This window comes from Bombyx mori, chromosome 4, assembly GCF_030269925.1.
Source record: "Bombyx mori chromosome 4, ASM3026992v2".
In the NCBI taxonomy this organism is placed as follows: Eukaryota; Metazoa; Arthropoda; class Insecta; order Lepidoptera; family Bombycidae; genus Bombyx; species Bombyx mori.
The window spans coordinates 17,457,928-17,471,718 of NC_085110.1; the positions used below are offsets into that span (position 1 = coordinate 17,457,928).

The following is a 13,791-nucleotide window of genomic DNA, read 5'->3' on the forward strand; positions in this document are numbered from 1 at the left end:
TAGAGTACTTAACGGTAGGCAGCGGCTTAGCTCTGCTCTTGGCATTGCTGAAGTCCATGGGCGACGATAACCACTTACCATCAGGTGGGTCGAATGCTCGTCTGCCTACAAGGGCAATAAAAAAAGTTAAGTTTCGCTTTATACAGAACGAATCAACAGTATCTCGAGGTCTGGTACTTTAACTTTTATTTTGGTGGGACGCAACGGAAGACTGTAACACTTAGTAACTCGGAACTCTTTCCTTTTTTGTTTTTTTGTTTTTTTATGATTGAAGCATTACTGGTGGCCCGGAGGCCTTTCCAGTTTCACCAGGACAGGTGGGCGAGCAAAGGCTCAGCCAGGAGGGGTGGGATTTGCTAACAGCTACCCGAGCGCCTCCGAAGGAGACCTAACAACTCAAGAGTAGCTGCTTCGCGAATGAATCTACTACCGGATCGGAATCGCGACCCGCTGAGAAGATCCGGCGAGAAACTCAGCGAGCTGATTCATGGGTTAGGTTGCACGGCGAACTCTTTGTCGAGTTCGACGAGTACGGTTACCGGGGTCCCTAAGCCTACTCCTAGTGTTAGAGCTGAAGTTGTCTAATGCAAAGGTTATTGGATCTAATGGATCCGTAAGGACGTGTCTAGGGCGTCGACGGTGACTGGCTCCTGCGTGATCAGGATTCGGGGAGTAGTCAGCGGCGGCAACGATAAGGCGATTATCATGACGCATAGCCTTATCGAAGTACCGTTCCGACGCTGACTTCATGTATTTCTGGATAGATTCGAGGCCCAGGTCGTCGTGTAGGTCAACGTTCCTCACGAACCACGGAGCTCCGACGGCTAACCTGCAAAAGCGGGATTGTAGAGATTGAAGGGTGTCTATGTGCGTGCGGGCCGCGTGAGCGAACACCACACTCGCGTAGGTCATGACGGGCCTTATGCAAGTTTTGTAAAGTGTCACCTTGTTCCGAAGGGACATTTTACTCCGCTTACAGATCATGGGGTAGAGTCTACTGAGAATAAACGCGGCACGGTCACGGACTGATTTTATGTGCGGGCGGAATGTCATCGATGCATCCAGGGTAACGCCCAGGTACTTGACCTTCCTGGCCCAGGTTATGGATTGACTAAAGAGAGTAATCGGGGGTGTGAGAAACTCTTTCCAGCCGGTCTCCATAATGTTATTGGAAATAAAACATTAATTCATCTCGCTCAAACGATTTATTTAAAGTATGAAAAACAAATTGACTAAACAGAGCATCATAGAGGTATTAATCACAGACATTTCAAGTTGCCTTTTACACTTAAAAATAACAATCGAATAACTAAGACGAAGGAATCGCGTGGCGGACGGGCTCGGCCACCCCCCCCCCCCCGCGGTATTTAGCCAATAGCACTAACATCACGAGTATATTTGCGACAAGGTAGATAATAATAGTAATAAAACATGTGATTTTATTATACGTTATAAATATAATATTTGAATTAGGCACGACATAATTGGATTGATTGCTTTGTCTGTAGTGAGATTGTTATGACCTGTCCTGGTGAAACTGGAACGGCCTCCGGGCCGCTATTAATTCTTAAAAAAAAAAGAGATTATTTTACGATCACCTTGGCAAAAGAACTTTCATAACATTTTTAACTAAGTGTGTAATGAATGGCCCTTAAGGTTTGTTATTATAGACGAGAATTGTAGTCTCCCGTATGGATGTGGATGGAGTAGTATGTATGCGTCGTCGTCCGGACGCGTAGCGTAATGTGGTAAAGGTAAGTAAGTACCTGAGTAGGCGCCGTCGGTGTTCGGATAATAAATGAAATACGACACCTTGCACACTAATTAAATGTTTATTAAAATTTACACTTAGTCCACACGAAAATACAACACGGTCTATATTATTAAAATTATGAAGAATAGAAGGTTATGAGCACTGAAGAGATTCAGTTTATAAACAGTACACAGAAGACACTTTACACGACAGTACAGTAACGATAGACACAAAGAAAGCGCGTTATCACAAGAGATGCAAAAGCTTCGAAAACAATAAAACAGTATATAATTAGCGAAAGCGACGTGCGTTCAGTACGAGGAGTCAAGCGCAAGTTCAGCGCAAGAGTATATTTTCCAGCTACCCGCGACATTCCGTTCAAGCGCGCGTGTCCACAGCGCGAACGAACGGGCGACCAGCTGATTGACGCGGCACGATAAATTGTCGTGTGTGTATGTCTGTTTTATATGTAATGTAGTAATAATATATTAATAGATATGTTATATGTGTGAATGTATACTCTGTGTGTATTAATAATTATATTAAATAAATATATTATATAAGTTTTATATTGTGAAGAGTAAATGTGTATGTGCATGGAATGTGGGATAAGCCCACATTATAAAAAATAAATCGTCAAGACAATGAACGTAACTTTTAAAACTTGTTCTTTTCAAATCAGAATTCTAGAGTTCTTGTAAAACAAAATTGAGAGTATCTTCTTTTGAGATTTTTTTTTCGTTTATTTTGTTAGCGAAAAATAATGTCTTCGATTAATCAATCAGGAACCCTATAAATCTGAGTTTAATTTGTCAGCGAATGAAATGTTGCCAAAGAGATAGAAAGATGTTTCTAAGGAATTCCAACCAGGGAAACCAACGTCATAAAAGGTTAAATTAAAATATGGTACTTTAAAAAATACATAATTACAAAATCCGAGACTAGGAACATTTAATTATTGTTAAATGTTAATTACATTTATTTCACTTACATAGCGTGAGCCTTAACCATAATAAAAGCAATATAATTTGAAGTTAAAAATCAAACTAACCAGCCCATTAAATGATTTATTATTGATATAATAATAAGCTGAAGACTATAAAATTATCACAGAACAAGTCATTTATTCATTATTCTTGTTGGAAATAATTAGTTGTTATTACAATTGTATATCTAAAGTTAAAAAGTAAATTTTCGGGTATTTGCACTTATGTGTGAAATGTTATCCATCCAACAATAGTATTACTGATAAACTTTTGGCTTGTCTGTATTTTGGTTTAGAAATTAAAAAACGGCTCAGTTTGATACTGTGATAACTTAAACAATATCCAGAAGCAGATTTTCTCAATAATTTTAAATGCAGAAATTAAAAAAAATGCTTCATTAAATACATACACGTGAATGTCCGTGAAATATGCATAGATGCTTGAACGAGTGCTTACATCAATAACAGATTGAGCAAATGTATCTAAAACCTAGACAAATTCATGTAGGCATTTAATTTTATACAAAATTCAAAACACCGCTAAAACTTAATACAAAAATGTATGCATTTCTAATTAAAATAGAGAGCAATAAGATAGCTTAAGCATCGAATTATTGAGGGCTTTGTGAGAGTACAACGCTCACTGTGGGGAGACAAAACCTTATTTGAGATAAGTTTGTCATAGTGACTGTTTGGGTATAATTATCTGTGTCTACTGCAAGCTGCGCGGTGTGGTGGTGGCGCCATCTGTTTTATTAAAATTCAGTATTTTTCTGAACAGATGTGTTCACGTCAGTCAGCTCTATCTATCGTTAGTTTTTGTCATGAACAAATAAAAATTAGTGGTCTATTCGTATCACCGCGACTAACATGAAAAGTATAAGCTAAGACACAAACATAATTAATAAAAACATTACAATGCATGTTAATTAACAAATTTATATAATAACTCTGTTCCGTAATTAATTTGGTTCAATTTAATGAACTAAATTAATTCCTTACATTAATAACATTTCATCTTGTGTTACGTATCATTAATTGTATTGTAATTGTAAACATTTATTTAACACAATGAGACAATGAGATGATATGTTATAAAGATTTTTGAATACTTACTAATATAAAAAAATTAGTAAAAGTATTTAAAAAGTATTTAAAAATTAGTAAAAGTATAATATCATTTTAAACAATTTCAATAATGAGCAATTTAAAAATAATAAGTTCGGCAAGAGATATTCTTCACTAAACGCATAACTGGGACAACGGTTATTGTATAACTGAGGCCAAGCACACAGAGGTATGACGAAAGGACAAGTTACAATTAGTTGATTATTAATAATATATTATACAACATGTATTATTGTTCTATGAACATAAAATTAACAAGTTATTTTACATTTCTTAAGATGACACATTGACTACGTAGTTAATATAAGCACAACACAGCCCTCGGCCGGACCAGCCTCACGAAAGCACTTTCGTTAAGCAGTTCCTTTGAATATCTCTAATATGTGAAATTAATTAATTTTACTTTAATAAGTAATAATAAGTAAGTGTAATTTGAATTCTACACAAACTGGATTATTCATTTAGATGAAAATGATAGAAGTGAAACTTCTTGGCAGTAGTTACACTATAGAAACGAGATGACCTTAGAATGACCTATCGCACTTAGAGAAGTTGAACTTCTCTAAGATCTAGTTGCTCATGACAGTGGTGATGTAGTCGATGACGCGTTTGTCGTGGAGGATCTTGAGGTGTTCTGCGTTGCTGAGTGGCAGTGACTTGACGGGCTTGCCTCCGTTGAGCGTGGTGCGTCCGCGGCGTTTCCGCCAGTGCTCGCAGGCGCCCAGGGACCGCAGGTTGACGGTGCCGTCGCCGTCGCCCGTGCCCAGCGCGGGGTAGCCGTCCAGCCACGTGCCAGCCTTGTATACCAACCTGCGATTGACATTACATCACCCTTTTTGTTAATTACTCAGTATAAAGTACTCTTAAGATTGCATACTGCATGCCTGCATATTTTGAACAAAATTTTCTGTTCAAATTCTGCTGACACTTTCATTAATTTTTTTCGGCACTACTGTTTATTTTAAATGCTTAACGTACTTATATAATTTAAATCACTTAAATTTACGTATTGTGAACCTGATGTACCACCACCCTGTATACCAGTTAGAATATGTATATTTATAAAGATGGTGGTTGGACCTCTTGTGAGTCCGCACGGGTAGGTACCACCACCCTACCTATTTCTGCCGTGAAGCAGTAATGCGTTTCGGTTTGAAGGGTGGGCCAGCCATTGTAACTATACTGAGACCTTAGAATTTATATCTTTCTTTTTTTTATTGCCCTTGTAGGCAGACGAGCACACGGCCCACCTGATGGTGAGTGGTTACCGTCGCCCATGGACTTCAGCAATGCCAGGCCAAGGCAAAGCCAAGCTGCTGCCTACAATCAAGGTGAGGCCTATCTCAAGGTGAGGGGCGCATTCACGTTGTACATGTATATGGGCTCCAGTAACCACTTAACATCAAGTGGGCTGTGAGATCGTCCACCCATTCTAAACAATAAAAAAATCATCAAACAACTAGGCTTTAGAACTTGCAGCTCGGATATATATTATGTATCATTAACTAAATTATAGCACAACATTACAAATACACTAGCGTGTTCGTTGGTTGGTGCTTCTATGGTTTTTTCCCAGAAGAAGGGCATGTAACTAGTTTGTAATTAGAAGTTACAACTAGTAAGCAGTAAGCAGTACGCACCGCTCCACAGTGGCGACGTTGTACCCGTACACGCAGTGCAGTTCGACGCCGGGAGCGCTGAAGTCCTTTGTGTATTTCTCAGTGTCCTTTTTCATCTCCCAAGCGTTGGGTAGCTCCATGTCACTTAAATAATACAACCATCAATATAAAGATTAATTTTAATTAATAATACAACAGTTAACTAATGAACATATATTTTGATATCCATAAACTTTGTTTAGAAATTACATATTTGAAATGTATATAGGTTTAGTTATAAATTATAGTATGGTTGACGGGTTGTCATACAAGAATCTACAATGGTGCTGCATTTCTTGAAAGAATTATACTATTCATTGTAATAATTTGATCAAATACTGTTCTAATAGAACTAAGACTGCAATGTCTAAAATAATTAGTGGCACATCAAGTCAGTAGGCTCTAAAAAGGTCTCTTGGCCAGAATCATGGTCAGAAATAACAAAAGTACTCACTTGAACAACTTTTGAAAGTCGTTTATCGTGTAATTATATTTGTCAGTTTGCACCAGAACTTCATTAGGCTTCCAGAACAAGGGTGAGGGTAGCAGCCAGGCCAGCGAGGGACAGGTTATCTGCTGGGTCCTCATTGTGCTCTCGAACAACATCCTTGAGCCGAGATCATCGCCTGCATATCAATTCTGTACTGAGTCCCTGACAGGGGCTTGTGTAGGTAGCTAAGTACAACTATAATATGGAAGCAAACTGAAACATTTCGGTTCTCGAAACGACTACATGGATTATTTCTCATAATGACATAAGTATGACATAAGGCGTCCGATGTATTGGCGTTGAGCGATGCACCGGTGTTCGAATCTCAGGCGGGTACCAATTTTTGTAATGAAATACGTACTCAACAAATGTTCACGCTTGACTTCCACGGTGAAGGAATGACATCGTGTAATAAAAATTAAACCCGCAAAATTATTATTTGCGTAATTATTGATGGTAGGACCTCTTGTGAGTCCGCGCGGATGGGTACCACCACCCTGCCTGTTTCTGCCGTGAAGCATTAATGCGTTTCGGTTTGAAGGGTGGGGCAGCCGTTGTAACTATACTTGAGACCTTAGAACTTATATCTTAAGGTGGGTGGCGGCATTAACGTTGTAGATGTCTATCAGCTCCAGTAACCACTTAACACCAAGTGGGCTGTGAGCTCGTCCACCAATTTTAGTAAAAAAAAAAAATTGTTGAATATTCTTTCTTGTCTAATTTGTATAATTCGAAGGATAGCTATGATAGTGCTCTTATTAAGGTTTACATGTGGACATGCCTGTATAAATGCCATATTCAATAAATATTGGCAGATAAGTTCAATTTCATTAAATAAATATCTATATTTAGAAGATCCACCTACCAATAGCAAATACTTTAACAGCCTTCATGGACCCTGCCCAGGGTGTGGAAAGAGAAATCATCCTTCTTATGTACTGATCCTTCCATTTTTGAGTTTGGAGCTGAAGGAAATGTAATGCCATTCTGCCTCCCATACTATGCACTATTAAGGTAACTGATGTCTTATTGTTCTTGTTATAAGTGTCTTCTACTAAGCTTTTAAACTTTATGAAGAATTCTTGGTTTTCATCTGCCAATAATTAAAACCCTGTATTAGTTATTTTATCGTATCGGTAAAAAAAAATACGAACGTATACCTACTAATGAAGATACGGCACGTCTGGTTTATTTTAATTATTTTCATAGTGTTATGTCTTATGGAATTTTGCTATGGGGCAATGCTGCCGATGTCGAAACGATTTTCATCCTGCAGAGGAGGGCTATTCGTGCTATTTATAATATGCACCCGAGGGAATCCTTGAGGGACAAGTTTAAGGAAATCAAAATTCTAACTTTAGCAACCCAATACATTTTTGAAAATTTATTGTACGTGCGTAAAAACATTAAAGAATTCCCCAGAGTCTGCTATTTGCACAATGTGAAGACTAGGAACAAACATAGGCTTGCGTTGCCGGCGGCTCGAATTAAGAAAATAAGCAATCTTTTAGGGGACTGGGTGTACAACTTTTCAACAAGATCCCACTAAACGTTCAATTACTACCTGTTCATAGATTTAAGAAAACTGTCAAGGAACGTTTGTGCAACAAGGCATATTATAAAGTTAAGGATTATTTTCTAGATGGCACTACGTGGGAATGAGGCGTTCACTCCTGGCCTTTTCATTTTTTTTTTTTTTTTAAATTGTATTTTTTAACAACTTATTTGTTTACTGTCAAAATAACTTACAGTGAATACTAACAAGTGTACTATTATAACATTCTCACGTGGAAGATCGAATATCTTGTATGACTATTCTATTAATGGTCAAACTTTGGTACGCACCACAGTTGTTCGTGATTTGGGTATTTATTTGGATTCCAGTTTGATTTTTGATGTTCATGTTAATGAAATAGTAAATAAGGCTTTTCGAATGTTAGGCTTCATACTTAGAGTTGGTAAAGACTTTAAAAGACCATCTACTTTGGTTCTGTTGTACAACAGTTTTGTACGGTCTATATTGGAATATGGCTCCGTCACATGGAATCCCCAATATAATATTTATATTCAGCGACTAGAAAGAGTCCAAAAAAAGTTTTTTAAGCATCTTTTATACCATTGTCGTCGCTTTAACTCTCCAGTACCGACAGAATTTGTCTCTCTAGTCGATCGTAGACTACTGAGGGATCAAATGTTTTTATATAAAATAATAAATAACGAGATTGATTCTAGCTATCTTCTTTCCAAAATTTCATTTAAATGTATTCGTATTTCCGCGCGTTCTAAACAGACCTTCCACATGTCCACGGCTCGAACGAAATATGCTTCTAACTCTTTTGTCCGTAGATCTTGTAGGTTGTATGATGCTAAGTTCTCTAATGCTGACATATTTTGCTTGTCACTTGTAGCATAAAGAAAAGCTATTTTAAAATATTTATAAGGTGATTATAGATTTATTAAGTTGATGTATAAAATAATATGTGCGTATTGTGTTGCTTTTGTTTTTTTGTCTCCTCTTGTTCACTTTCTACTTATATGTGATTTTGATTGTGGAAACATATTTGGTTATTGCTTTAGCTATATTTTTTTAAAATATTATATGTTTGTATTGTACTGTTTGTTTCCCAAATAAATAAATAAATAAATAAATTAATTTGAATTTATCATCTTTATCTATTTACTATTATAAAAGTGGCCATAGTCATCAACATAGAGCTTTTGGATTCACAATGTGTAAGATGTAGGATGTCATGAACAACAGAGATAAAATGTGTTTTAAATACCCTTTAAAAATATATATATGTATATTGCAAGTAATTGAGTGCCATATTGGTGGAAATTAAGGTCTATATTGTGGAAAATTTCCCTGATCTAGGGAATTTGTGATCTCATCATATTTCGTTTAAGATTGTACTACTATTGACTGAAACAAAGTTCATCTTTAGCCTTATATTTTTTGCTACATTCGGTTATGCTAGAAATGAACATGTATTTCCCGAGGCCTATGGTGTGAAAAGTACTTAACGGTGCACAGCAGCTTAGCTGTTTCTCTTTCGGTTAATGTTGCCATCCCGTTAATGACAACGTAAAGCATATTAACAATGAAGTGGCAGGCTTGGAGCTGCTATTAATAGCCCATTGGTCTAAACATGGTTTTTAGTTTGGCATTTAAGGTGTTAAGCATAACTACTTACATTTTCATGAGTTCAATATGTAAGGCCACAATTTTAATACATAATGTAGAGAAGAGCGAACGAATTATGACATTTTCTATTCTCATTCATTTTTGGTGATGTAGGTTAAGTTACATTATTCGTTTTAGGCAGTATGTGATGTTAAAAAAAAACTAGAAGAATTGCATGATTCTTACTTACTTGGAGCTTTTCTGAAGTCATACGGAGCTCCTATGATGGATACATTTCTAACATAACCAATGCTGACTAGAGAATCTGCTATACTATTGAAATATGCTCCAGATGACTGATGAGACGGATCCAACCATTCAACTGGTTCTGTGTTACCCCAGCCTGGAACTCGGACTTCAACTCCAACGGGGCTGTGAGTTGTTCTCGTAACATTGTCATATTCCAATCTTAGATTATCAACCCAACAGTCAATAATATAAGGCACGAGAAGTTCAAGGTTCAACCATATATTAAAGTAGTCGGCTGAGGTTTTACTACAAATGTAGTGGACCACTAACGATCTGTTAAGTCTTGCTTCTAATTGATTACCTCCATCACCAGGAACTGGAACATGTTACATGTGCCTTTAATTAATCTAATAAAAATACATATAATTCAAAGTATAACTATTTACATTTTTTTACTACGACTTGCCAAGACAACGCTTATTTTATGTTAAATGCCCATAAATATCAGAAATGATTCCTTGAGACATTCCAGAGACAGGTTTATTGACTTACCATCACACTACAACGAAATGTTTTGACATGCTCTTCAAAAAAAGTTTGATACAAGTATTTAATGGTATACAGCTGCATGATGGTTCCCCTGACATTGCAATAATAAGTGACAATAGCCACTTACAATCGGATGAAACATTACTTCATTTGTCTATTCTAGCAATAAAACTGAATCCATTTCGATTGAAAAGGAATGTCGCTTCCTGAATCATATTCTACTAGCAGTATTTGAATAAGAGCATAGCAAGATGTTACTAAGAAAAAAAACACAAACAAAATACACTGCGCTATTATTTGTTCCAGTTTCAAAGGTTTAGATAGTTGTTATACAATGCAATTGACACCTCGACCTCAAATCTCAAGCTCAAATTCTTGTGTTTATGGGCATTAGTAAACACTTATATTATGTGGATGGTGAACGCATTCACTGTAATTTAAAAACTTTTTAGCAGTAGTTGACAGGTTATACCCGTATTTTTTTATTACTAAGACAAAATAATAGCCATAATAAGAGCGCCAGAATTAAGAGTAGGTGAGCAGTTTTTTGTATTTACACTACATTTGGCATTCTTCAATTTTAAAGTGAAACTTTTTCAATTTAATACTCACTAAGTATTACAGGAGACAGTCCCCAAGAGCTCTTGGCCAGTAAATAATAAACAAATATTAACTGAAAAGTTACTCTAATACCAAACATATTCATTTGCCAATAAAACTAAGTTTACGAGTGAAATAGCGCAAAGAATAATCGCGAACACGATTTAATAGGCTCTGCGTTATTTTTACGCAATTCGCTCGTATTAGCAATCGGGAAAAGTGGATAATGACGTAAAATCGTATGATGAAACATTAACTGGGAGGTAATCTTATATGACAATTAGCGGACGTTTAACAATTAGCTGCTTGTATTTTGATAAACACAATTGTTTTGATTTAACGAATCAAAAGAATTGCGTAGGTTCTTAGAATACCATGAGATAAGATTATTTTTATCAGGGTTGCCAACCTTTGAATATTTTTCCTCGTACAGAAGCAGATAAAAATCTCATAAATTGGCTTTCGAATCTCGTATATTCATATTGCGCGTAAAATGTAATAAAACTAAGAAAAGGCATTAAAATTAGGATATTTTACAAAATGAAAGTACTTTTACAAGTTTGCTACAAATAAAATATTGTAATAAAACTAAGAAAAAGGCAATAAAATTAGGATATTTTACAAAATGAAAGTACTTTTACAAGTTTGCTACAAATAAAATATATCTATATATGTAGACGCTCTGGAAATGTGGTGCTGGAGAAGAATGCTTGGAGTTTCGTGGACGGACTTTCGTACAAATGTCTCGATACTTCAGGAACTCGGCATCAAGCAGCGTCTATTTGCTATAGTACAGTCTCGAATAGTGGATTTCTTCGGACACGTTTCGCGACGAGATGGCCGGTCCAAAGAACACCTCGTTGGACAGGGAAGCGTTGATGGCACAAGACCGCGCAGGAGGCCACCAATGCGGTGGACCGACCAAATTAAAACTGCAGTGGGAGGGACCCTAAATGAGTGCAGTAGAATGGCCTCGAGCAGGCAGAGATGGCGAGACATCGTGAGACGCATCAAGCCTGCCCCTTCCAACACTACATGACGATCACTACCACTCTGTCAAGAGTGACACGGTTGAGAACAAGAATCTATTAAAAAAAACATGTATTATTATGTTATTATAGGCTTAGTTTATCATCTCCAAATATGATATCAGGAACTTCCTTACTGACGTCGTTTTACTTTCCACTGGCGTTTTTTTTTTTTTTTTCCACAGGAGAAAATCGCCGGATCCCCACCCGCGCGGCAGGTGGGGTATGTGGGAGTTGAACCTCACTAAAAACTCCTGCCGCTCACAACCGGCGCCCTACCTCGGACCGGGCTGGAGCCCAGTCGGGGCTATTGAAACGGCGGGACAGGGTTGACGCAGAGCATATTACATCCATCCCACCGTCCCACGGACGCCGGACCGGTGGCCGCCAGCGACACGACCACCGGTTCCCTCGTTCAGCGGGCCGAGAGCCCGCTTTGATGGCGCCGCGTTACACCTTCCCCCAGAGCGGTCGGGGGAACGCGGTCTACCATCACCCGGCTTCCTATTGCGGGTGAGCGTGCAAAGCACGCCACCCCACGTCTGGGTCTCTCCCCGCACAAAACGGGTGGGACCCCTAGCTCTTAGGGGGCCAGGTCACGGATACGACCCCGGTCCCGACCCCCTGCTCGGCGGCGGCGGGTTTCTGCGTAGTGAGGAGAGCTTTCCCTCACTCGCCCCGCCGCCTCCTTCTGCGAGATGGTGCACTCGCAGAAGTCGAGCATAGCCTTCTTCCACTGGCGTATAACTTTTCTTTAGTCATACGACTATACATCTCCTTCGATGGTTCAAAATTAACGCAGTTTCTAACACGTATTGGACCTTTTGTACCCTCCGCAGCAAGAAGGGTGCCGTTCACAGTTCCCACAGAAGTCCGTTTCGTATGTCTGTTTTTATTAAATTGACTTTATTAAAACTTTATGAATGTAGATAGGGCAAAATGAGCAAAAGTCTTCAGTTTTCAGTAGATGGACTCAAAACTTATCTGGCTCACAAATTTCATTTAAACCTTCAGGATAACGAGCTTGAGCTCATTCATGTTTATTCGAGTGAGATGTAGATAAATAATTTAATCATGTAGATAGAAATGTTCCCAGCAATAAAAATGATTTTTTAGTTTCATAAATCAAAGTCTCGTACACAACTGTACGAGGCTAATAACGTCCTCGTACCTCGTACGGAAGACCAGAAATCTCGTAATTGTACGAGGAACCTCGTACAGTTGGCAATGCTGATTTTTATCCACTTACCTACCTTTTTTTAATATGGGATTTTATAACCTGGTAACTAAGACCTTTAAGTCATGTCTTATTTTAATTTATATTCTTATTTTATAAAAAATGATATTAAGGAGATAAATGAAATGAAATGATACCTACCTACTTACCTACACACACACACACACACACATATCTTATTTTTTCTAAGTTCGGTAAATTCATTATATTTTATTATATTACCTTTATTTATTGACCGTATACTATTAATTTAAGCCAAATGTTCCTTTAATGATTTTTGTGTTCAAGAATTGAAATAGTACAAGTATTTCTTTTTTACGGCCTATTTTATTTGTTCATAGAGGTATGAATTTCTTAGTGTTATGTTAGAAGATAGGTTAATGACAAAAATGTATTTATTAGGTACCTATGGAATGCAATGGATTTATTTGAACTGATATGGGACAGCATAACATCTCAGTAAAATAATAAAAATTATCTAACCAAGAGCTCAGAAATTCCTGAGAAGCCACATATAATTATTTTGGAATATTTTTCTCACTTAATGGATCACTTAATTTACAGACCGTAATAAATCACACACGGTCACCTAGCCTAAACTAGAATTTAGTGTCCTATGTTTACCAGAGATATTGATATATATGATAGTCACGTACATCATATTATGATTCCCAGCGTGGGAAGTGACCCCATAGAGTAAGATTATATATAGTGACCCTAAGCCCAGCACAGATGTCAGGGGTATCAAGTCAGTCAAAATAAATGTTTATATAGAAACCATAAATTGATAAAATAAAACAAAGTTGTGTCCATAGATAGGTACATACTCCTAGCTTCTATACTCATACTAGCTCATACTCATGGCTAACAGTTGTAACTTTGATGGGCTCTAAGAAAGTATTTAATGATGAACTCAAGGTATTAAATATTGTATGACTTGAATAATATAATGAAACCGGATACCCAAAAGTAAAGTATCTCGAGCAAAGT

At 37.4% G+C, this 13,791-nt stretch overlaps 1 protein-coding gene across 1 annotated transcript; it reads right to left on the reverse strand.

Moving 5' to 3' along the window:
• Nucleotides 1-1,186: 1,186 nt before the first annotated feature.
• LOC101737816 (phospholipase A2 group XV) lies at nt 1,187-10,942 on the reverse strand. Its single transcript, XM_004925763.5, has 6 exons — nt 10,549-10,942; nt 9,389-9,763; nt 6,880-7,107; nt 5,979-6,150; nt 5,507-5,629; nt 1,187-4,676 (listed from the first exon to the last, which is right to left on the reverse strand). Exons 1-6 carry the CDS (start codon nt 10,640-10,642, stop codon nt 4,436-4,438), a joined length of 1,233 nt encoding a protein of 410 aa, XP_004925820.1. The 5' UTR covers nt 10,643-10,942; the 3' UTR covers nt 1,187-4,435.
• Between the last annotated feature and the right edge of the window lie 2,849 nt (nt 10,943-13,791).